The 25,945-nt window shown below is 44.4% G+C and overlaps 1 protein-coding gene across 1 annotated transcript in view; it reads right to left on the bottom strand.

Moving 5' to 3' along the window:
* Positions 1–9,723: 9,723 nt before the first annotated feature.
* The window catches only part of LOC133447309 (UV-stimulated scaffold protein A-like), a 62,019-nt gene continuing 45,797 nt past the window's right edge, over positions 9,724–25,945 (bottom strand). Inside the window, exons 13-15 of the mRNA XM_061725956.1 lie at positions 24,825–24,936; positions 11,493–11,670; positions 9,724–10,936 (exon numbers count right to left, since the gene is read on the bottom strand). Of these exons, the coding sequence (XP_061581940.1) occupies positions 10,843–10,936; positions 11,493–11,670; positions 24,825–24,936 (384 nt within the window). The 3' untranslated portion in view covers positions 9,724–10,842. The remainder of the gene's footprint in view (positions 10,937–11,492; positions 11,671–24,824; positions 24,937–25,945) is intronic.

Below are 25,945 nucleotides of genomic sequence, written 5' to 3'. Positions count from 1 at the left end.
GCCCAGTTTCCTGGTGTAATGTGGTCCAGTTTCCTGGTGTAATATGCTCCAGTTTCCTGGTGTAATATGGTCCAGTTTCCTGGTGTAATATGGTCCAGTTTCCTGGTGTAATATGGTCCAGTTTCCTGGTGTAATGTGGTCCAGTTTCCTGGTGTAATATGGTCCAGTTTCCTGGTGTAATATGGTCCAGTTTCCTGGTGTAATATGGTCCAGTTTCCTGGTGTAATATGGTCCAGTTTCCTGGTGTAATATGGTCCAGTTTCCTGGTATAATGTGGTCCAGTTTCCTGGTATAATATGGTCCAGTTTCCTGGTGTAATATGGTCCAGTTTCCTGGTGTAATGTGGTCCAGTTTCCTGCTGTAATATGGTCCAGTTTCCTGCTGTAATATGGTCCAGTTTCCTGGTGTAATATGGTCCAGCTTCCTGGTGTAATATGGTCCAGTTTCCTGGTGTAATATGGTCCAGTTTCCTGGTGTAATATGGTCCAGTTTCCTGGTGTAATGTGGTTCAGTTTCCTGGTGTAATGTGGTCCAGTTTCCTGGTATAATATGGTCCAGTTTCCTGGTGTAATATGGTCCAGTTTCCTGGTGTAATGTGGTCCAGTTTCCTGGTATAATATGGTCCAGTTTCCTGGTGTAATATGGTCCAGTTTCCTGGTGTAATATGGTCCAGTTTCCCGGTGTAATGTGGTCCAGTTTCCTGGTGTAATATGGTCCAGTTTCCTGGTGTAATGTGGTCCAGTTTCCTGGTGTAATATGGTCCAGTTTCCTGGTGTTTGTAAGGACTCTGGCGGCAGAGTTCTGGATCAGCTGCAGCTGCCTGATAGATTTCTTGTTCAGGCCTGTAAAGATGCCATTGCAATAATCCAACCTACTGAAAATGAATGCATGAATAAGTTTTTCCATGTCTTGTTTAGACAGAATCCCCTTAATTCTAGCATTGTTTTTTAGGTGGTAATAGGCAGATTTAGTGATAAACTTTAGCTCTTCAAGCTGACCCGATTCTGTTTTTCATACGAACAAAACTTAATCCAAAAAGGTTGATTAACCTCACATTTCCCTCCTCTTGTTCATATGAAACTTCACAGAATGATACAGGTAATGAAAACACAGAACAGTGATGAACGGATTCATAATTTCAGTCATTATGTCAGCATGACTCAGTAGTGAAAAAGTCTCTTCCATTCCTCGGACTCCTCTCCAGCTTGTTGTCGCAAGTCAGTTTGGCTAGTCATCTTCTTCAGGCCGTGGCTGGTGAGATAGGCATCAAGATGAGTTCTTCAGCGGGCAAGGGTTTTGATACCGCCCGACTTCTCTGCACTACTCAAGCCTGGAACGTTTCTCCGCTAGCTTTCACTGCAACTGGTGAACGCAGTAGATCATTCAGCAGCCTTTCCCTGCTGCCGGTGCTGTCGGTGTCCTGATCTTGGACAGCAAAAAGGGCCCATTCCTGACGGGTGATGACGTTTCACCACTCGACTCAGGATCTGGTCACCCATTTCAGCAGTTCCTGCTTAGGAGAGAGAGGAAGAAAACAGCCACCCACAAGAATTCTAAACATTCTCATGTACAGTTCGACTAATGGCCGGCATTCAGGCCATGGTTTTCCTGAGCCTTAACTTAACAGGCCATTAGTTCACTCCAAGAATGAAATCCATATGAACAACTTCAAATGGATAGGTCCCTTCACGACACCGACCTCTTTTAGGCCTCATATTGCCTTGCATGTTGTATCTGCAACATGTCGGAAAGCTCCTACTAAAAAGTTTTTAAAGGGTATTTAGTATTTAATCCTCATGATGTACCATATGTACCCTTCCATACTCCCTCCTGTTTGAGCCATAGAAACTCCCTATGGCTCAACTTAGCCACCAGGGGGAACAGATTCCTTGGAAGCACCAGTCTGCTTCGCAGCACACAAAGGCCTTCTGAAGTTACAGTAGCTAGTTGCAGTAGCACCTTCATTTAGCCAAATGCTTTTCTCTCTTTTCAAAAGCATTGTTTCTAATGTCAACAGGGGTGGAGGGGGTCAGGGCTGCCTGAGTCCTGACTCCTCACCAGATAAGTGGCTCTCCCACTTCTTGACCTCTGCATCCTGGCAGGTAGGCAAGTCTGACTTAATGATCCTCTAGGGTCGGATATCTATGTCCCTCAGAGATCCCCCCTCCCATCACCAGATTAGAAGGGGCAAAAACCTGTTAAATTCTGTCTTCTACCTGAGTCAAGGACCACAGAATTCTCTTATTTCAAAATGTTCTTACTTCAACCCAAGTGGTTTATGGTTTCATTAAAGTAACACCACACAAAAACTGTCAGTGCAGCAACTCTCCTGCAACGTAAACAGTAGTCTTCAGTGAACTTATATATATATATATATAAACAATAATTCATTGTCACAAAACGTCGAACTGAAAGGAGCATTCTATCAAATAATGCCTTCTCAACTGTTGTTGAGCTATATTTTCCCCAAATCAAAAAGAAATGCCAGAAAATTGTCAGAAAAATTGTCAGAAAAATTGTCTCCAGATGAATCATATAGTCTTCAGGAGATTCTTAATCTTCTGTTTGCATGCTGCAACGCAAATGCATGCTCTTCTATGAAGACTTATAGAAGTCTTAAGAAAATTGTGGGATAAATTCCCATGCGTAAACTACACATGGACACAGAGCCTTGCAGCCGCTCGTACAGCGCTGCACCTACTTCTGGAGCACGCTTTCACACACACATAGTGCTGTAGCCTTACACACACAGAGAGTCACACACAGACACAGAGCTGCAGCTATTTGTATCATTTTAACAAAAACTTCAACAGAAAAGCTCATACGAATTTAAACTTTTTACCTCTTAACATATTATCTTATAATATCCAAATATATTCTAACATGTTTCACCTATTCAACCCCCAACTAATATTATATCAAATTAGTCTCTATCTTTAAAGCCTTACTTGCTTTTGTGCTACAGACAGACCCTAACAGCCCCTCCTCTCTCTATTGGAGGAACAGGCTGCATCTCCAAGCACCATAAAATCTGCTCAAAGCAGATCATGATCTGAATGAGGACTTTTACGTATCTCACCTTTTCTGTCTTGATTCAATTTCCCATTTTAACGCACAACTATGAGGTCAATAGAATCATATTTCTCTTTCTCTTAAAATTTTTATTTTATTTTCATTTAAAATGACAGACTTTCAGCTGTTCACAAGGTCTAATGAATACACACACACAGACAGTGTCTCTCACATACACACACACACACACACACACACACACACACACACACACACACACACACACACACACACACACACAGAGTCACACCCTGCTGCAGCCCCCACTTCTCCCCAACTTCACGTAGCTTTCTTTACCTTTTTCTTTCTTGCTAAACCTTGTCCCGTTTTGGAAATTTAATCAGTTTTCTTTTAGTCTTAAATTAGTCCATTTTCTTCTTTTTAAGTTCCGTATATTATTATTTCGCAAGAACTTGTCACAATCTTTCTTTACCTAAAGTTTTTAGGGACGTCTCCCATACCAGCTAAGCATCTTTTTTAGAGATTATATTAGGCATAACTTTCAGCTTAACCACGAGTTGGCTATTTTTCGACAGCTATTTTTCTTTCTTAAGTTTCTCTCAGAACACAAGTTTCCTTTTTCAACAGTTTGGTTTTAGCCTGATCTTTTAGTGAGCAATTTAAATTTTTTCCCTCAATTTTGGAAACCCCACATTGAACAGACAGTTTCCTGTCATAAACATCAGACAAACATTAGACAAGACGAACATGAAACAAAACCATTAAAAATCATTCCAATAGAAACCCCTTCTCGTTATTCTGTACTTTTAAAGTCCGTGACATTCAAAAGCCGGTCCCCGACCGAGTTAGATGTTGGTCTTATGCACTGCTCTTAGGCTAGTATTTTTAGAGGCCCCTATGCCTTCATAAAAATCGGGTCCCCGACCCGCCGCCAAACACCGTTTTCGCTAACCCTCGTGGTTAGTATACACAGAAATTTCACTCGTATTTTACACAAAAATACATCAATACCCTAAGTATTCAGTAAGAAGAGGTTTCTCACCAGTCTCTTAGTGCCTTCCCCTGGTTCGGAATCTCGTCACCTGGACCGGAACAGCGCAAGACCAAATCTGGGCCCGTTCCCGAAGTCGGAACGGCTGCATACAGCTTTCAGGTGGCCTCCTTTTGATCGTACGCCGTTCCAATCGTCAGAGCTTGAGATCCCGGGTTTCTGGCACCAAATGTTCCTAAATCAACATACATAAATTAATAACTTAAGAAAGACACAGAGACTGGTAGAAATGATTTTCAAGGCCTTCTGCAGAAGGGAAGCACCATCGAAGGTTGCGGAGCAACATGGCTCTCTGGCTCTCGACGAAATGCTTGCCGGCTCCCCTTTTTGCAAGAAGTATTTATTGGTAAAACTGACAGGCGTCGGCTATGTTAAACCAACCAATGGTAGACAGTGGATGGACAATGGGAGGTAACAAACAGATAAACAGGACATTTCAGTTGAATAACAACTAATCTATGTTTTGCAGAACAAACAGACATCCTTTCTGTTGAGGGTGTTCCAACAGAATATACAACTGAAATGAGACAGTTGTGGACCAGCCCAAACCCCTGAGCAGTTTAGGGAGTGGCTGTTGTAACTGGTAACATGTGATAAGCAATTGTCTAACACACAGTCAGCTCTTCAAGCTGACCCGATTCTGTTTTTCATACGAACAAAACTTAATCCAAAAAGGTTGATTAACCTCACAGTTATCATTCCTGAGGTGGAGCTGCACATTGCTTGTCTTATCTGTAATATTTTAAGATAAATAAATAAACACATTCACGGTTGTAGCTATGGGTTGTAGCTGCTGCCGAGCTGACTTTGCTAGGGAAGTACAGTTCGGATTTCTGCCAGTTTGGGGATAAAAAATACGCTGCACCCTCATTACACTGTGTGCAGTGTGTTCCCAAGTGTTCCTTTTACTAATACAAAGTTTTAAAAAAATAATCCAATGATTTAAATTTTGATACAAGGCAAGTAAAAACTATGCTTTTTCCATACAGCTGTTTTGTCCAAGTGGGTATTCTGACCCGGATGTAGCAACGGAGAATGATTTTTCTGATTGGTCAGTCAGGGACCAATCAGAAGGCTGACAAGGGCGTCAATTGAAACATTAAGGTCTCGTTTCCACGTGGCAAAAACTGTGGTGTTTTCATGCGTTTTGGCCGTTCGTTTACACCAAAACGAAGCTCAAAGTCACCAAAAACCATAATTTCTGAAAACACCGGCCAAAGTGGAGATTTGCAAAAACTCCGTCTTCACGTTTACTCTTAAACGGAGAGAAACGGACATTTAAGCTTCAGAACGTCACATTATGAGACAGAAACGTCACCAGCGTCATGTGTGCGACCTGCGTCTACAATTTGTTTGGCCACTTGTCATTTGTTGATGTTTTTTTCCAGGATTCTGATTGGCTAGCATGACTTTATCTTCTCGTTACACTGCCCCCTGTAGGTTTGGCTGCTCATAGCACCTTAACAGGTATTTATGCAGGTTTGTGTAAATTATGGTATTTTTCAAAAACGTAGAGGGGGAAATATCTACGGAAGAGTATCAGGGCCAGGCAGGAAAAAAATAAAAATAATATTTTAGAGGAGGAAGATTTTTTTTTATTGTGCACTTCAAGAAAAAAGTTGAAATGCCGCGAAAAAAGTCGAAATGTCGAGATTAATGTTGAAGTACAATTTTGAGAAAAAAGTCGAAATATTGAGAAAAAAGTCAAAATTTTGTGAATAAAGTCAAAATGTTGAGAAAAAAGTCAAAATTTTGTGAATAAAGTTGAAATGTTGAGAAAATGGCGAAATTTCGATTTTATTCTCAACATTTCAACATTAATCTCGACATTTCGACTTTTTTCTCGAAGTGCACAATAAAAAAAAAAATCTTCCCCGATCAAAATATTTTCTCTCCTGCATGGCCCTAATACTCTTTCGTAAATATCCGTTTTTGTAAATACCCAGCTATGTGTAAACGTGGCCTAACACTCACATAAACTGTCAATGTTACAGCCATGGACATGGACATGGAAATTAATTGACCGCGGGGATCTCAGCTGGTGATTGGCTGACTGGCTGGATGGCTCCGCCCCCCTGTGCTGTTCCTGGCCTGTTATTGGCTGACTGGCTGGATGGCTCCGCCCCCTGTGCTGTTCCTGGCCTGTGATTGGCTGACTGTGCCATCCCTGATCCGGGATTGGCTGCTTCCTCTTCCCCCTCGGCTCAGCCCGGTTCATCAGCCCTGTTTAAGGAGCTGCTGTGTGTTTCATACTCAGCCCGCCTATGGCAAGCCGTTTTAATATTTAACATCTAGACTGGATATGTGTTGCAGATATCCGCAATTCAATTCTTCCTAGTCAAAAAGAGCATTTCAGATATCTACAATTACATTCTTTCTGTCCACAATTGTTTATTTCAGATATCCACAACGTCATTCTGTCCAGGATAAATGACGTCACTTTTGCCATTCATGTGTTTGGGGTTTCTGATTACAGATATCTACAATTCAGTTGCAGATATACGCAATGTGAATTATGGATATCTGCAAATGAATTACGACTAGCTGTAATTCCAGTTTCAGATATCTACAATTTAATTCTGACTACTCATAATTCCAGTTCAAGATATCTTTAATTCCCCTCAATTCAAGATATCTACAGTACATGGTCCTTTTTAGATATCTTAACTTAAAGGAGCTGTATGTAAGAGCAATAATAAAACGAATCATAAAATGACCCCGATATGTCAACAGACATTTAAAAATCATGTTCATTTCAAATACTTATGTCACTGACAACAGCACTCAAGCCAGGATATTCCAGTTTAAAAAGAGGAGTTGCAGCCCTCAACTGATGTTTATGTTGTCATTTTTTGTTTTGGCCTGAAGCTCCACCCTCCACCTATCTCCCAATCACCAAGTCAGTATTGTTTCTGAAGCTCCACCCTCCACCTATCTCCCAATCACCAAGTCAGTATTGTTTCTGAAGCTCCACCCTCCACCTATCTCCCAATCACCAAGTCAGTATTGTTTCTGAAGCTCCACCCTCCACCTATCTCCCAATCACCAAGTCAGTATTGTTTCTGAAGCTCCACCATCCACCTATCTCCCAATCACCAAGTCAGTAATGTTTCTGAAGCTCCACCCTCCACCTATCTCCCAATCACCAAGTCAGTATTGTTTCTGAAGCTCCACCCTCCACCTATCTCCCAATCACCAAGTCAGTATTGTTTCTGAAGCTCCACCCTCCACCTATCTCCCAATCACCAAGTCAGTATTGTTTCTGAAGCTCCACCCTCCACCTATCTCCCAATCACCAAGTCAGTATTGTTTCTGAAGCTCCACCCTCCACCTATCTCCCAATCACCAAGTCAGTATTGTTTCTGAAGCTCCACCCTCCACCTATCTCCCAATCACCAAGTCAGTATTGTTTCTGAAGCTCCACCCTCCACCTATCTCCCAATCACCAAGTCAGTATTGTTTCTGAAGCTCCACCCTCCACCTATCTCCCAATCACCAAGTCAGTATTGTTTCTGAAGCTCCACCCTCCACCTATCTCCCAATCACCAAGTCAGTATTGTTTCTGAAGCTCCACCCTCCACCTATCTCCCAATCACCAAGTCAGTATTGTTTCTGAAGCTCCACCCTCCACCTATCTCCCAATCACCAAGTCAGTATTGTTTCTGAAGCTCCACCCTCCACCTATCTCCCAATCACCAAGTCAGTATTGTTTCTGAAGCTCCACCCTCCACCTATCTCCCAATCACCAAGTCAGTATTGTTTCTGAAGCTCCACCCTCCACCTATCTCCCAATCACCAAGTCAGTATTGTTTCTGAAGCTCCACCCTCCACCTATCTCCCAATCACCAAGTCAGTATTGTTTCTGAAGCTCCACCCTCCACCTATCTCCCAATCACCAAGTCAGTATTGTTTCTGAAGCTCCACCCTCCACCTATCTCCCAATCACCAAGTCAGTATTGTTTCTGAAGCTCCACCCTCCACATATCTCCCAATCACCAAGTCAGTATTGTTTCTGAAGCTCCACCCTCCACCTATCTCCCAATCACCAAGTCAGTATTGTTTCTGAAGCTCCACCCTCCACCTATCTCCCAATCACCAAGTCAGTATTGTTTCTGAAGCTCCACCCTCCACCTATCTCCCAATCACCAAGTCAGTATTGTTTCTGAAGCTCCACCCTCCACATATCTCCCAATCACCAAGTCAGTATTGTTTCTGAAGCTCCACCCTCCACCTATCTCCCAATCACCAAGTCAGTATTGTTTCTGAAGCTCCACCCTCCACATATCTCCCAATCACCAAGTCAGTATTGTTTCTGAAGCTCCACCCTCCACCTATCTCCCAATCACCAAGTCAGTATTGTTTCTGAAGCTCCACCCTCCACCTATCTCCCAATCACCAAGTCAGTATTGTTTCTGAAGCTCCACCCTCCACCTATCTCCCAATCACCAAGTCAGTATTGTTTCTGAAGCTCCACCCTCCACATATCTCCCAATCACCAAGTCAGTATTGTTTCTGAAGCTCCACCCTCCACCTATCTCCCAATCACCAAGTCAGTATTGTTTCTGAAGCTCCACCCTCCACATATCTCCCAATCACCAAGTCAGTATTGTTTCTGAAGCTCCACCCTCCACCTATCTCCCAATCACCAAGTCAGTATTGTTTCTGAAGCTCCACCCTCCACCTATCTCCCAATCACCAAGTCAGTATTGTTTCGGCATCCGGGTTGCCAGCTCGGCTCTAATTATGGCAGCCATGGCAGCCTACGTTCCTGCTGCATTCTGCAGCCTACCTGGCAACCTCTGGTCGGGGGGAGGAGGGGGAGGGAACACGCCGCTCAACAATATTTTGAAAGTGACTGCAGTACCAGTTTTGGACATTTCTTACAGACGGCTCCTTTAAGTTTTGACTAGTCAGAACGAAGTTGTAGATATCTCAAACTGGAATTACGGATAGTCATAATTTAATTGTAGATATCTATAATCAAGTTATAGATATCTTGTAAGGAATTTTAATTAAAGATATCTCAAATTGGAGATATCTTTAACTTCCATTCTGCAAGGTCAAAATGTATTTACAGATATCTTGAATTAGAGTCTTGACAAGTCAAAATTACATTATAGATATCTTTAATGACAATTCTGACTAGTCATAATGTAATTACGACTAGTCAAAATACAGTTGTAGATATCTGCATTGTTAATTCTGGATAGTCAAACTTAGCCATTACATGTTAAAACTTCTTGCCATAGCTTGTGTCATTCCATCATGCCATTGTTTTCTGAGTTTGTTTTAAGGCCTGGGTGTGGCCCTTTTGTTAAATCTCCACTTGTGGCCTTTGGTTTGCCTTTTGGTTTTCTGTATCCTTTCTTTTTTGTTGTCTTACAGGAATATTTGTGTTATGAGGTTTTCTGTTATCACTATTTTACTGCCTCATTGTCATTACAGCACCTATAAATAAATGGATTTGTTTGTGGGTCTGATGTTCATAACCCCTGTTTTCCCCAGCCAGCTGGGGGTTTGTAACAATTATTTCTCAGGTAGCACCGCGTGTAAACTGGTCTGTGTTGTAGATCCTGCTGAATTAATCCTGAATGAAGCTCATTAAACTGTGGGATGAGACCAAGATAAAACCAACAGGCTGAGAAAAAAAAGTTTTATTACGCAAATGAACACGACACAATATCAATGAAAGAAATAGAATTAGTCATAAAAACAGGATAACGGAGGAAGAAGGCCATACTGAGCCTAAAGACGTGGACGACAGGAGAAAGGTCTGTCTGTGCTGGTTCTGGATAAACATCAGGACTGTTGGGCCTGGAAGAGGAAACTCCTCAGCTGCTCCGGGAAGTGCTGCAAGTCGGTGTTTTCAGGATTTATTCACCATTTCATGTAGTATGAATGATACGGAAGAGTATTAGGGCCAGGCAGGAGAAGAATAAAAAGAATATTTTAGAGGAGGAAGATCTTTTTTTCATTATGCACTTTGAGAAAAAAGTCGAAATGTTGAGAAAAAGTCGAAATTTCAAGAATAATGTTGAAGTAAAATTTCGAGAAAAAAGTCGAAATTTCAAGAATAATGTCGAATTTGCTTTACGATATTGAATTGAAACACATATCACACATATGCGGTTGCATGACTTCAGAAACGTCCCTTTAACGTTCCACTCCAAGGATGTAAGTTAGTTAGTTAGTTAGTTAGTTACAGCTGCTGCTGCAGAGCTGTCAGTCTCTCCTAACTGGATTTGATGGACCAGAGGAGACATTTACACTTTATTCACCAAATTGTATTTCAACTTTATTCTCAAAATTTGAACTTTATTGTTGAAATTGTATTTCAACTTTAATTTCGACATTTCAACTTTTTTTCTCGACATTTCGACTTTTTTCTCGAAGTGCACAATAAAAAAAAATCTCTCCCTCTCAAATATTTTTTCTCCTGCATGGCCCTGATACTCTTCTGTAGAATGAATTCTATGTAAAACCAGATGTCTTTTATGCAGCTCACAAGGCCACATAACCCGAGTCGGGTGTGCAGGTAAACTGGTGTGCAGGTAAACTGGTGTGCAGGTAAACTGGTGTGCAGGTAAACTGGTGCGGTCCCCAGCCGTGTTGCTGCTGCGTCTCTGCTGCAGCGATGAGGAGAACTAGGGGCTGCACCAGAACCAGGATCTGCACCAGAACCAGGATCTGCACCAGGATCTGCACCAGCTCCCAGCGGCCTGAGGGGGCAGCACGTCACAGGCCCGGCCCGCTGGCCATCAGTTGATGGCGTAGTTGAACTGGTTGGAGAACTTGTCATGTTTTCTCTTGTCCACTTTACTCATCACCTGAGCAATTCTGGCCACGGTTTTCCTGCGGGGAGGAGGAGAGAGGTGATGAGAGAAGTAAGGAGAGAGGGCGAGGAGCAACGAAGGAGATGATCTGTAGTCAGAACTAGGCCTGTGTTGAAAGAAATCAATTTTCCGATTCTAAATCAATTCTCATATTAATTCCTAAAAATCGATTCATAAGTCTAAAGATCAATTTTTCGAAATCTGCCAGTGGGACAAGATTTATCTTCTCATTACAAGCAAAACAATCTTGTTCCACTGGCAGATTTTTCTACTTATTTTAAGTGAAAATCTACTTGAAACAGGTGAAAATTGTCAAATAACAAGTTATTTTTCCGGTGATGAGTCTTGTTTTAAGTGTAATGAGATTTTTTGACTAAAAATGAGACATTTTAACTAGAAATAAGACAAATATTCTTGTTAAGATTTTGAGTTTTTGCAGTGCAGACCTTTGTAAATATGGTTGTATGATGGGGAACAAAATCCTGTCTGTTGATGCCGTTATAAATGTTGTGTTTTGAGTTTGAATGTATGTTCTTATATGCATGAATAAATAAAAACACTGCTGAGACACGCACTTGTTGAAGACTTTCTTCTGCAGCCGGGAGCGGGCCGTGTTGCTGCTCTGCTTCAGGTCACTCAGGTTGGGGTATTTCTTCTTCTTGCCTTTCCGTTTTTTCCCGGTGATCCGACTGGAGCCCAGGTCCTCTCCCGTCGCCGCTTCGATGTCGCGCATCAGCTCGGCGTCGTGCCACTCTGCAACGCAGGGACCAGCAACAGGAGGTTAACACATGCATCGTTACGTCAGGCTGCACTTTGAAGGAAATAAAAGTGAATAAAAAATAAATAAAAAAAAAATAAAAAAAAATATATTTATATATATATTAATGAAATAAAATATATATTATATATTAAAAATGCATATACCCCTCACCCCCGACCCCCCCCTTCACATTTAAAAAAAAAAAAAATGATATATATTATATATTAAAAATGCATATATATATATATGCCTTAGGTTTTTACCAACATGGTATTAACCATTAATATATATGCAGACAAAGTAAAAAGAAAGACAATATCCCACTTGACGGAGCGTCAGCTTTCCAGCGAGTCCTTCAGGCCGGATACTGAATATCAGACATGATCATTAACTGATATCTGAAACCACATTTACAGCAAACATCTGAACCTTGGTCTCAAAATCACAACCACTTCTGGTTTTTTATTAGCTGCAGTTACTCCGACCACAGAGCCTTTATAGTATCACCATAGTGTGTGTGTGTGTGTGCGTGTGTGCGTGCGTGCGTGCGTGCGTGCGTGCGTGCGTGCGTGCGTGCGTGCGTGCGTGCGTGCGTGCGTGCGTGCGTGCGTGCGTGCGTGCGTGCGTGCGTGCCCATTGTTTAGGCCAGGTGAAAGTTAGCAAGATTTGCTGAATTTATGTTTGGGTATAACTGAAAGAAAATAGAATGTATTGATGTTTTCTGACTGAATGTAAATTAAATGTTTTCTTTTGCAATATGAGAGCAAGTGGTGGTGTTGACGCCACATCGAGCACTGAGCCGTTGATTTTTCAAGTAACAAAATAACATATTTAAACCATTTTTTAGACAATAAAAGCTGTTACTGCTGCTCTGTAGACATGTCATCATCTAGCCCATCCCGCAAACAGGACCAGGATGTTATTTTATTGTCTGAAAAATGGTTCAAAATATGTTATCTTGTTACTTGAAAAATGTAAAATATGTTTTGTTGATGAGAAAATATGTTTCTCTATTTTTCTTATTTTTGTGAGGGGGGGATATATATAGTTTTTCGGCACTACCTTGTTCTCTATAGCTGATATAACATGAATTACTCCTATGTGGGATCAATAAAGTTCTTATTTTTGCCATCTGAGAAAATTAAATATATAATATTTGGTGCCTAACTGTTTCCAAGTATATTAGTGCGTGTGTGAATGAATAAATGAGACGTAAAACGTACATTTCTTTGTAGAAAGGCGCTTTATGAAAATAAGTCCATTTACTTGTATTAGTTTACAGTCTTGAACATCCAATATGGCGGCGACGTTGACGTATCACAGCAGCGGGCAAGAACACTCCATGGGGCATCTACGTATATATGTCTATGGTGTTGAGTGGTGCTCTCAGTTATTGTTTATTTATTGATTATTCTAAGTGTTTTATGTAATCAGGACATTGACGCCAACTATCTGAGGGGCGTGGGTAATAAAAGAGCCGTCCTGCACGCGGATGAGAGCGGTTGCAGTGCTGAGTGCCATGAAAGGAAAGCTACGTCTACTTTCATCCTTCCTTGCTTCTCCTCCGTGTTGGGCGCTCCCTAAAAGCGGGTTTCACACCAGTAGCCGCTGTGTGGCCGCTCTGCCAACACCAACGCCATCAGAGAAAACAATCCTGGGGTGTTTTTGCAACGCCGGGGTGGACGCCTGCGTCACACGTGGTCGCCCAGCGACAGCTGCTGCTGCAGCTGCTCCGCCACAGCGTCTGCTGGACCAGGTCCGGTCTGGAGGAGCCGCTTCTGCCCAAACAAATCGCCCCAAAACCAACCGTACAGTTGTCCATGAAAGTGATTAAGCAGCAACTTTGTTCTTTATTTCTCACATTTGCACCTCGATAATCCCGTTGGAACAACTTGTCTTTTTTCTGCAGCAGAGGAATCAGATCGTGATGCTTCATGTTTCAAATATAAATGTATATTGTTCACATTGTTATACTTATGAGAGAGGTTATCGTGGACATCCACAATGTGAAAGACTCAATGCACATGTACATTGGTACCGTCAGTATATAATATGCGTGAAAATAAAGCGGAACAACCGGTCCTGGACGCGCCGGCTCCAGAGGCGGACCAGCTGCTGGAGCAGTGCTGCGTCGGGGAGGGGGTGGTCCTGGGCGCACCTTGGCCAGCGCCACGGATTCCGTCTGCCCCGAGGCCACCCTGGGCCCAGTCCCGAGAACGGCCCTCTCGCCGGTCGGCCCGGCCCAGAGGGCGACCCCCGACCGGTCTTGCCGGTCAGCCCGACCTGGAGGACCCAGGAACCTGGAGGACCCGGTGGCCTCAGGCCCGGAGGCTCAGATGGCGGTCCCTGGCCTCCTCTCCTGCTCCGAGGGGGGGGGGGGGGGGGGGGGTTGGCTAGGCCGGATGGTCCCCGGCCTGAGTCGGGCGATGGGGGTGTGGCAGGGTGGAGGACTGGGCGTGGTCTGCGGGGAGCAGCACACAGGTGGAGCCTGGTTCGGCTGATTGGGCACACCTGTGCCCAATCAATCTCTCCACCCTGCCTGGCTATTTAAACAGTGGCTGCACCAGCAAAGGGTTCTCTGGGACACATCTGGGGCGTTCTTCTACAGGGACAGAGAGCTGCTGAGTGCTGATCGGTGTCTTGGTGAAATAAAGAACCAAAGATTTCTGCACTAAAGCCCGTGTCCTCTGTCCTGTCGGGCCCCCCAGCAGCACGAGGTTGCTACACTACGCTCTCTTTGTCCATGAGGCTCCGGGTCTCTTACCTGCAGGCCAGCCCAGCAGACCAGGGATCGGGTCTCAGACTCTCATTGGGGCGGCAGTAGCTCAGGTGGTAGAGCGGGTCGTCCAATGATCGGAAGGTCGGCAGTTCGAATCCCACTCTCTCCCAGTTTGCTGTCGTAGTGTCCTTGGGCAAGACACCTTACCCACCTTGCCCCGTGTGAATCTGTTCGAATGTTGGTGGTGGTCGGAGGGGCCGTTTGGCACGATATGGCAGTCACGCTTCTGTCAGTCTGCCCCAGGGCAGCTGTGGCTACAAACTGTAGCTACCACCACCAGTGAGGATGTGTATGAATGAATAATGATCTCTGTAAAAGCGCTCTGGGTGCCTTGAAGGGCGCTATATAAATCCAAGTCATTATTATTATTCTCATGAGAGAACCTAAACATAAAAGTGCTGCTGGTCACTGCAACAGAACCACTGGCCCTGGGAGGAGTTCTGCTGCTGCCAGGGAGAATAGGGCTGACACCTTTCAGAAATAGAAATAAGGGACGCCCTGATTTCAGCAGCGCAGGCGCCAAAAAAAAGGGACATCCCCAAAACTTCTAAAAAGCATAGAAATGTATTTATTTTATATGAAAAAACTAAATGCTTTGATTTAAAGTTTAAAGTGCCTTAATAGCATTGAACTTGCATGACTGTACAGACAGACAACCATATAGCAACTGAAATAGCCTCCTATGGTATGTACTTCCACATCAGCCAAGATGTAGAATATTAGCTACAGGTGAAGAATATGGTGTAAAAGTTAATTTATTTCAATAATTCAACTTAAAAGGCAAAACTAATATATTACATAGTCCCATTACATGCAAAGCAAGATGTGTTAAACCTTTATTTGTTATAATTTTGATGATTGACTTGTTTATTGATTTCATAATATAGAGATTCTTTTATTTGGGGTTTTCATAAACTGTGAGTCATAATCACCAAAATTATAACAAATAAAGGCTTGAAATATCTCACTTTGAATGTAGTGGGAAAAAATAGATTTGTTTCCCCTTTAGTTAGTAGTTCAACTTTTCCGACCTTCACCTGTATATTATGACATAAATAAATAATAGCATACTATGTGTACGTATTGGTTCAATACGGAACGCAACTTTTAATTCCCAATTACGTAAAGATTCCGTATTTCAAGGGACGGGTGGCAAGCCTAAGGGAGAAGCCCAGGCTGTGGAAGTGACTTCAGTCCAGCTCCCCCCCAGAGAGGAGCCACCAGTGCTGTGACGGGGGAGTGTAACCGAGCCCCGGCTGCCGTGCCCTGCAGCGCCGGCACACCGGGTGTCCTGCCGGCTAATCTGGACCCAACTCCGGTGTTAATGAAAAGTGTAACGTCATAATTCCGGCTGATAAAGTCGAAGTGGCAGTAATGCAGAGTAATGAGCGTCTAAACGAAGAGGAGCCTCTCGTTAATGACGTCCCCTCGCAGAATTAGAGATAAACCTGCAGTAATGCGGGGTAATTACGCCGTGATTGGGGCGGGATTGAAGACGGCTCTGAGCTCTGTGAAAACACTGACCCCGGCTCAGAGTGGGTGTAATGGTGTGTTTATGTGCCATTAGTCAGCTGCGGGTCTGACCCTGGATCTGCCCGGACCTTCAGGCATCCCTCATTACACCAGAGGAGGAGGAGGAGGACGACGACTCGACTAGGCAGCTGCTCCTGGCTTCAAAGGCTGCAACTGCAGCAGACGCAGCCTAAGCGCCTGGTCAGCGCTGCAGCTGGAGGAGGACGTCAACACCGAGACAAGGCGTCAAAAATTGCCAAAACGAAGCTCAATGTCACCAAAAACCATCATTCCTGAAAACTCCGGCCAAAGTGGAGATTTGCAAAAACTCCGTCTTCACGTTTGCTTGTAAACAGAGGGAAATGGACATTTAGGCTTCAGAACGTCACATTATGAGACAGAAACGTCACCAGCGTCATGTGTGCGACCCGTGTTTACAATTTGTTTGTAACCGTCAATATTTTCTTGTATTTTACCTGTTTTTTTCCAGGATTCTGATTGGCTAGCATGACTTTATCTTCTCGTTACACTGCCCCCTGTAGGTTTGGCTGCTCATAGCACCTTAACAGCTATTTATGCAGTTTCCTGGAAATGAAGAGATTTTTCAAAAGGTAGAGGGGCAAATCACTATTTTTGTAAATACCCGGCTATATATAGCTGCACATCTTCAGTTTCCCATTTCACCATGGATCACACTTTAGGAAGCCTTCTTTATATTTTAGCGTTATTTCCGCATAGATGAGTGAGTTTGATGCTCCTTAACCAGCAGCACAAGTGCTGACAGGAATCAGCAGGAGAAACCACGTCTCTCCAGTGTTAGCGTCGCTCCATTGGCTACCCGTAAAATTCAGAATCCAATTTAAATCTAAATTAATTAATTCTATTACTTGCGTATGAAGCCCAAAACGGCTTAGCTCCGCATTATTTGCAAGACCTAATAGTGCCTTATGTTCCTGGCAGAGCTCTCCGTTCTCAGAGTGCAGGTTTACGTAGTTCCTAGAGTATCTAAATGTAGATTTGGAGGGCGGGCGTTCTGCTCTTAGGCACCATTACTTTGGAACCAACTTCCAATCTGGGTTAAGGAGGCTGACACCACCTCCACCTTTAAAACTAAACTTAAAACCTTTCTGTTTAGTAAGGCCTATAGTTAGTGTTTAGTAAACCTCTAGCTGGTGTTGGTAAATCTCTAGGTAGGCCTATGCTGCAGGGGGGCACCGACATGATCTGCTGGGCGGTGCCTCTCACCCTTCTTCTCCTCTCCTTTTCCCTTCCCACTTCTCCATTTCCATTTTTATTTATTATAAGTATCTCATAGCCATTGTTTTTGTCCATCGTCCCCCTTTTTTCTCTTTTGTGCATGTTTGCAGGCCGGAGCCTCGGGAGCTGCGTGCTGGCCTGCGGAGACTCGGGGAGGAACAGAGACTCGGGGAGGAACAGAGACCTGGGGAGGAACAGAGACTTGGGGAGGAACAGAGACTCGGGGAGGAACAGAGACTCGGGGAGGAACAGAGACTCGGGGAGGAACAGAGACTCGGGGAGGAGCAGAGACTCGGGGGAACAGAGACTCGGGGAGGAACAGAGACTCGGGGAGGAGCAGAGACTCGGGGAGGAGCAGAGACTCGGGGAGGAGCAGAGACTGGGGGAGGAGCAGAGACTCAGGGAGGAGCAGAGACTCGGGGAAGAGCAGAGACTCGGGGAGGAACAGAGACTCGGGGAGGAGCAGAGACTCGGGGAAGAGCAGAGACTCGGGGAGGAACAGAGACTCGGGGAAGAGCAGAGACTCGGGGAGGAACAGAGACTCGGGGAAGAGCAGAGACTCGGGGAGGAACAGAGACTCGGGGAAGAGCAGAGACTCGGGGAGGAATAGAGACTCGGGGAGGAATAGAGACTCGGGGAGGAGCAGAGACTCTGGGAAGAGCAGAGACTCGGGGAGGAGCAGAGACTCGGGGAGGAGCAGAGACTCTGGGAAGAGCAGAGACTCGGGGAAGAGCAGAGACTCGGGGAGGAACAGAGACTCGGGGAGGAACAGAGACTCGGGGAGGAACAGAGACTCGGGGAAGAGCAGAGACTCGGGGAGGAACAGAGACTCGGGGAGGAACAGAGACTCTGGGAGGAACAGAGACTCGGGGAGGAGCAGAGACTCGGGGAGGAATAGAGACTCGGGGAGGAGCAGAGACTCTGGGAAGAGCAGAGACTCGGGGAGGAGCAGAGACTCGGGGAGGAGCAGAGACTCTGGGAAGAGCAGAGACTCGGGGAAGAGCAGAGACTCGGGGAGGAACAGAGACTCGGGGAGGAACAGAGACTCGGGGAGGAACAGAGACTCGGGGAAGAGCAGAGACTCGGGGAGGAACAGAGACTCGGGGAGGAACAGAGACTCTGGGAGGAACAGAGACTCGGGGAGGAGCAGAGACTCGGGGAGGAGCAGAGACTCGGGGAGGAATAGAGACTCGGGGAGGAGCAGAGACTCTGGGAAGAGCAGAGACTCGGGGAGGAGCAGAGACTCGGGGAGGAGCAGAGACTCGGGGAGGAATAGAGACTCGGGGAGGAGCAGAGACTCTGGGAAGAGCAGAGACTCTGGGAAGAGCAGAGACTCGGGGAGGAGCAGAGACTCGGGGAGGAGCAGAGACTCGGAGGAGCAGAGACTCGGAGGAGCAGAGACTCGGAGGAGCAGAGACTCGGGGAGGAACAGAGACTCGGGGGAGCAGAGACTCGGAGGAGCAGAGACTCGGAGGAGCAGAGACTCGGGGAGGAGCAGAGACTCGGGGAGGAGCAGAGACTCGGGGAGGAGCAGAGACTCGGGGAGGAGCAGAGACTCTGGGAGGAATAGAGACTCGGGGGAGGAGCAGAGACTCGGGGGAGGAGCAGAGACTCGGGGAGGAGCAGAGACTCGGGGAGGAACAGAGACTCGGGGAGGAGCAGAGACTCGGGGGGGGAGCAGAGACTCGGGGAGGAGCAGAGACTCAGGGGAGGAGCAGAGACTCGGGGAGGAGCAGAGACTCGGGGAGGAACAGAGACTCGGGGAAGGAGCAGAGACTCAGGGGAGGAGCAGAGACTCAGGGGAGGAGCAGAGACTCGGGGAGGAACAGAGACTCGGGGAGGAGCAGAGACTCAGGGGAGGAGCAGAGACTCGGGGAGGAACAGAGACTCGGGGAGGAGCAGAGACTCAGGGGAGGAATAGAGACTCGGGGAGGAGCAGAGACTCGGAGGAGCAGAGACTCGGGGAGGAACAGAGACTCGGGGAGGAGCAGAGACTCGGGGAGGAGCAGAGACTCTGGGAGGAATAGAGACTCGGGGGAGGAGCAGAGACTCGGGGGAGGAGCAGAGACTCGGGGAGGAGCAGAGACTCGGGGAGGAACAGAGACTCGGGGAGGAGCAGAGACTCGGGGGGGAGCAGAGACTCGGGGAGGAGCAGAGACTCAGGGGAGGAGCAGAGACTCGGGGAGGAGCAGAGACTCGGGGAGGAACAGAGACTCGGGGAAGGAGCAGAGACTCAGGGGAGGAGCAGAGACTCAGGGGAGGAGCAGAGACTCGGGGAGGAACAGAGACTCGGGGAGGAGCAGAGACTCAGGGGAGGAGCAGAGACTCGGGGAGGAACAGAGACTCGGGGAGGAGCAGAGACTCAGGGGAGGAATAGAGACTCGGGGAGGAGCAGAGACTCGGAGGAGCAGAGACTCGGGGAGGAACAGAGACTCGGGGAGGAGCAGAGACTCGGGGGAGCAGAGCTTCTGAGTGTAATCAGAGTTGCAGCAGCAGGGCGCTCTGCTCTGTCAACACCTCTTACTCCTCCAGCTGGGTCCTGTGTGTGTGTGTGTGTGTGTGTGTGTGTGTGTGTGTGTATATACTGTATGTATGTGTGTATGTGTGTGTGTGTGTGTGTGTGTGTGTGTGTATATATGTATGTGTGTATGTGTGTGTGTGTGTGTGTGTGTGTATATATGTGTGTGTGTGTGTGTGTGTGTGTGTGTGTGTGTGTGTGTATATATGTATGTGTGTGTGTGTGTGTGTGTGTATATATGTGTGTGTGTGTGTGTGTGTGTGTGTATATACTGTATGTATGTGTGTATGTGTGTGTGTGTGTGTGTGTGTGTGTGTGTGTGTGTGTGTGTGTATATACTGTATGTATGTGTGTATGTGTGTGTGTGTGTGTGTGTGTGTGTGTATATATGTATGTGTGTATGTGTGTGTGTGTGTGTGTGTGTGTGTGTGTGTATGTGTGTGTGTGTGTGTGTGTATATATGTATGTGTGTGTGTGTGTGTGTGTGTGTGTGTGTGTGTGTGTGTGTGTGTGTGTGTGTGTGTGTGTGTATATATGTATGTGTGTGTGTGTGTGTGTGTGTGTGTGTATATATGTATGTGTGTGTGTGTGTGTGTGTATATATGTGTGTGTGTGTGTGTGTGTGTGTGTGTGTGTGTGTGTGTGTGTGTATATATATATATGTGTGTGTGTGTGTGTGTGTGTGTATATATGTATGTGTGTGTGTGTGTGTGTGTGTGTGTGTGTGTGTGTGTGTATATATATATATATATGTGTGTGTGTGTGTGTGTGTGTGTGTGTGTGTGTGTGTGTGTGGTCTGGGGTTCTTCATCTGTCAGCTACACATCACTAAGCACAGACCAGCATCCACCTCAAACACTCTCCTTCAGACATCAGATAGTATTTGCCACACAAACCAATGAGAACCAGAGGAACAAAAGTGGGTATTTTCCATCACCAGGTGGAGATAAAGCAAAACTCTGGCCACAACACGTTGCTGTTGCGTATGAACTTCCCTGTAATCCCGGCTTTCTCAATCAACTTCCTGTGTCATCTCTGTGCACCTCAGATGCTTATCTTCCCAACAGTTGGTAGACTCTTACTCATCCGGGACACAATGGGCTTTTCTGGAATGTTGGGAATGTCTGTAAACATCTGCTTGGGATACGGCCAGTATTGGCGCTTTTCCACTAGCACCTACTCAGCCCGACTGGACTCGACCCTCCTCGGTTTGGTTCTTTCCCACTAGGGGTCCAACGTGCCGAGTAGATACTTTTCTGTATCTATTCTGCTGAGGTTCTAAGCGGCTGAGTCGGCTGTATCTGACATCATCACACTACAGGCCACCGATTGGTCGGGGGGTTGGAGTCAGACGTCTGAGTCAGGAGGAGGAAATCAGAGAAAGAGACTCTGACGGATTCTGGTTCATTTTATTCAACCAGCAACGGCAGCAAAAGTCTGTTTCATGATCCAACTCTGAGGGTCAGATGTTCATAAACCTGGTGCTGAGGAGAGAATTAAAAAGATCTAGACGGAGATAAGGAACGACCAGATCTACCAGGAACTCTGTCTCTTCATAGCTGCTCACGGCTCCAGCTGACTTTTCAGCAGCGCAGAGACAAACTAAGGAAAAAGCGTTGCCGCTTGAAGTTTCTCTCACTCTCATTTTTTAACTTGATATCAAACACAAGCCACAGATCCAGCAGCACATCTATCATCTCCTCCAGGTTCTACATCTTTAGTGTTGTTGTCTTCTTCATTTAGATACACAATCAAATACGTCACAGCAGCTTCACTCCAACCTCCTACTTCTGCTCCAGGAGCTGGGTTGTAGTGGAAAAGAAACTTGAGCCAAGCCGAGTAGGTGCTAGTGGAAAAGAGCCATTAAATATCCTCATGGCACGGCATTAAATCACACACTTCACCAGGATGTGTTGGGGCCAGAACGGTTCTCCCCAGAGTCCAGAGTCCTAGAGAAAAGACTTCCTTAAAGCTGACAGGTGGATAGAAACAAACGAGATGCAGCCTCCACTTCCCGGGAGCCAGAGACCACACCGTAGCATTAAACACTTCATACTATCGGCTGCATTTCTACCTGGGGATCAATTCAAATGTCAAGAATCGATTCCATTCCGATTCTTAAGATTCAGAATTGATTATCAAGATTTGATCCGATTCTATTCCAATATTGATTTGGGTTAGTGTTATTAAAACAGTTTTTTGAGCTGTTGCATGAATTATATGACTGTAGTTATGCAACATATTAATACTAGTATTATATTGAGATTCAACAGCAAGTATTGCAGCTAATGATGCTGTAAGGACCAATCAGCTCCCAGAATACTGATAGAACTGCTTTAGGAAACATCATGTGGGTCAGAATTACCAAACAGATCCAGGGAGGAAACAGAGACGGATGAAATTGGTTTTAATTTTTCCCACATTCCGTTTTTATTTATTCCATTTTCGTTTTTTTTTTCGGTTTTTAATTCTTGAGAATTTGTTTTTTTGCATTTTATGCAAATGTAACCCCAAGAAACTATATAAAGTAATGAAATATAGACAATTTATGCAATTATAACTTTAATGTTTTCATATCTTTAAACATATTTAAAGGCAAAAACATGGCACTAGTTATTCTTGTGTCCAACAAAACATTCCTTTTTTGGGCATAAACAAAAAAATACCAAAAGTTGTAATGATGAAAAAAAAAAAAATTGATCTTTAGACATACAAATCAATTTTTAGGAATTAATAAGAGAATCGATTTAGAATCGGAAAATGGATTTTTTCAACGCAGGCCTAATTTCTACAGTAGGAAACGTAAAACCTTCATCCAGAGTGTGAGAGAGCGAGTTCCCCAGTCTGACTGCTGAGCAACCACAGAGAAACCAACGCTATATGTGCTGGTGTATGGACAGTAGGAGCAGGAGCTGAGACCAGCGGGCCCGAGTCCATCACCCTGACAGTGTGTGTGTGTGTGTGTGTGTGTGAGAGAGAGACTGACTCATGGATCAATACTGTAGCTGGTAACCAAAGATGCTATTTCACAACTCACTGGACAGCATGCTACGGACACACACACACACACACACACACACACACACACACACACACACACACACACACACACACACACACACACACACACACACACACACACACACACACACACACACACACACACACACACACACACACACACACACACACACACACAGTGGCTAACAAGACATCCTGCAGGTTGGTGACTCTACAACAGACAGACAGACAGACAGACACAAAGACAGCGCTGTGTGGGACTCTGACTGGTCCCAGCAATAATAAGAATATTTGTCTTATTTCTAGTTAAAATGTCTAATTTTTAGTCAAAAAATCTCATTACACTTAAAACAAGACTCATCACTGGAAAAAACAACAATTTTCACCTGTTTCAAGTAGATTTTCACTTAAAATAAATAGAAAAATCTGCCAGTGGAACAAGATTTATTTGCTTGTAATGAGAAGATAAATCTTGTCCCACTGGCAGATTTTCTACTTATTTCAAGTTAAAATTTACTTGAAACAGGAGAAAATTGTCAAATAAGTTATTTATCTGGTAATGACTCTTGTTTTAAGTGTAATGAGATTTTTTGACTAAAAATGAGACATTTTAACTAGAAATAAGACAAATATTCCTGGTAAGATTTGGAGTTTTTGCAGTGTGGACACTGATCTGGGACAACTGTCAAAACTTCTGCACCACCTTCAGGCGGGATTAAAAAGACTGACGGCAAGTTTTGGGATATGGGATTCCTAAAGATCCCCAAATTATTTACTTAGGACTGATACCAGAGGATGTAATGAATAAAGAGGACATATACATTTTTAAAATTCTGTCTCTTGCAACTAAGAAAGCCATTACATGAAATGGGCTGAAGATGGATTCACCTGGACTGAACTAATGGTTGGACGTTGTAAAGAAATACGATCAATGGAACTAATTACCTACAGCCTACGACTTAAAACAGAGATGTACTTAGCAAGATGGACAAAATGGCATTATTATACAAGACAGCAGTGCGGGGGTCGGCAACCCGCGGCTCTAGAGCCGCATGTGGCTCTAGAGCCGCATGTGGCTCTAGAGCCACATGCGGCTCTTTAGCGCTGCCCTAGTGGCTCCTGGAGCTTTAAAAAAATGTTTGACCTTTTTTTTTCCTTTTTTTCTTCTTTTTTTCTCTTTTTTTCTTCCTTTTTCTTTCCTTTTTAATCTTGACATTTCAACTTTTTTAACGGAATTTTGAGTATTTCCTCAACATTTCGACTTTTTTCTCGAAATTTCGACTTTTTTTTTCTCTAAATTTCAACTTTTTTCTCGACATTTTGACTTTTTTCCTCACCATTTTGACTTTTTTCTCGAAATTTTGTGTTTTTTCTTGACATTTTCAACTTTTTTAATGAAATTTTTAGTATTTCCTCAACATTTGCGACTTTTTTCTCGAAATTTCGACTTTTTTCTTGACATTTTGATTTTTTTCTCGAGATTGTACTTCAACATTAATCTCGACATTTTGACTTTTTTCTCAACTTTTTTCGCAAAATTTCAACTTTTTTCTCGACATTTCGCCTTTTTTCTCGAAGTGCATATTGAAAAAAAAATCCCCCCCAGTTATAACTAATATAGATACATGCAGCATGTGTTGTCTTCATTCTAAGGCTGATACAAGACTTTTCATTTTTTGCGGCTCCAGACATATTTGTTTTTTGTGTTTTTGGTCCAATATGGCTCTAAAACATGTTGGGTTGCCGACCCCTGCCGTAGTGTCTCCCCCCCTTGTTTTCTTGTATTGTTGTACACCTGTTTTTGTTGTTGTTTTTCTATTATGTCTGAAAATTGAAAAATAAAATTAAAAAAAAAAAAGAAAAGACTGACGGCATGATGAGCCGAAGAGCTCCTTCTACAGCTCACATGTTTATAGTTTGAAAGAGGTTCCCAAAGCCCAGTCAAGTGTTCTTACGGTGTGTGCTGAGGGGATGTCAACATAGTGGGAGAAGTGGTGAAAGAATCCCAGAGAAAAGAAGAAGAACAGCAACTCCATCCACTGAGGGAGACTGAAACTAACCGGGCTGCTCCTCTCTCCTCTTCCTCTCCTCCCGCTCCTCCCTCCGTCGGTCCTCCTCCCTGCAGGGTCGGCCTTCCGCGTCCCGGGGCACGATCTGGCCGTGGAACGGACACTGAGGAAGCACAAAAATGATTATGAAAGAAAATACAATAAATTCAGTAGGACAAATAGTGACTGGTGTGTATTCCACTGCTCTTCTGATGCTGCTGCATCCCGACTCTGTAGCGTCTTTTCTCCTAAAGCCGCGGTGCAGGTGTGTGTTTTCCAGAGAAGAACATAGTTATGGGTCGTTGTTCTCGCTATTTTTTCTTCTGAGCAAAAAGATTCTTATAAATCGACATGCCACCATGGATTATATCTGAGACTGTAATGAACGATTCATCAAAGTCTCCCGTTCTTGAGCTGCTGCTGAAGCTCATTGGCCGTTCTCAGCGTTGTTGCTAAGCAACCAACGTTATTGACACAGGAAGTGAAGAAGCGGGGAGACTGTTTAGCCCAGGGGTCGGTAACCCAAAATGTTGAAAGAGCCATATTGGACCAAAAACACAAAAAACCAATATGTCTGGAGCCGCAAAAAATGAAAAGTCTTGTATCAGCCTTAGAATGAAGACAACACATGCTGCATGTTTCTATATTAGTTATAACTGGGGGAAGATAATTTTTTTCATTACAATCTTGTACAATCTTGAGAAAAAAGTCGAAATGTTGAGAAAAAAGTCGAAATGTCGAGGAAAAAAGTCCAAATGTCAAGGTTAATGTTGAAGTACAATCTCGAGAAAAAAGTCGAAATGTAGAGAAAAAAGTCAAAATTCAGAGAAAAAAGTCGAAATGTCGAGATTAAAAAGGAAAGGAAAAAGGATGAAAAAAGAGAAAAAGAAGGAAAAAAGAGAAAAAAGAAGAAGAAAAAAGGAAAAAAAAAAGGTCAAACATTTTTGGAAAAGCTCCAGGAGCCACTAGGGCGGCGCTAAAGAGCTGCATGCGGCTCTAGAGCCGCAGGTGAACCGCGTTATAGCCAGGTATACGGCTACTGTATGCGTATGTATAGTATGTACATGTATGTATAGTATGGCTATACTATATAGCCACTGTATACGGAGAAGTGTGAGGTTTCCTCCCCTCAC

The sequence above is a fragment of the Cololabis saira genome, chromosome 7, assembly GCF_033807715.1.
Source record: "Cololabis saira isolate AMF1-May2022 chromosome 7, fColSai1.1, whole genome shotgun sequence".
Classification (NCBI taxonomy): Eukaryota; Metazoa; Chordata; class Actinopteri; order Beloniformes; family Belonidae; genus Cololabis; species Cololabis saira.
Note: the sequence above shows the minus strand (reverse complement) of the source record. Positions and strands in the feature narration are given on the sequence as shown.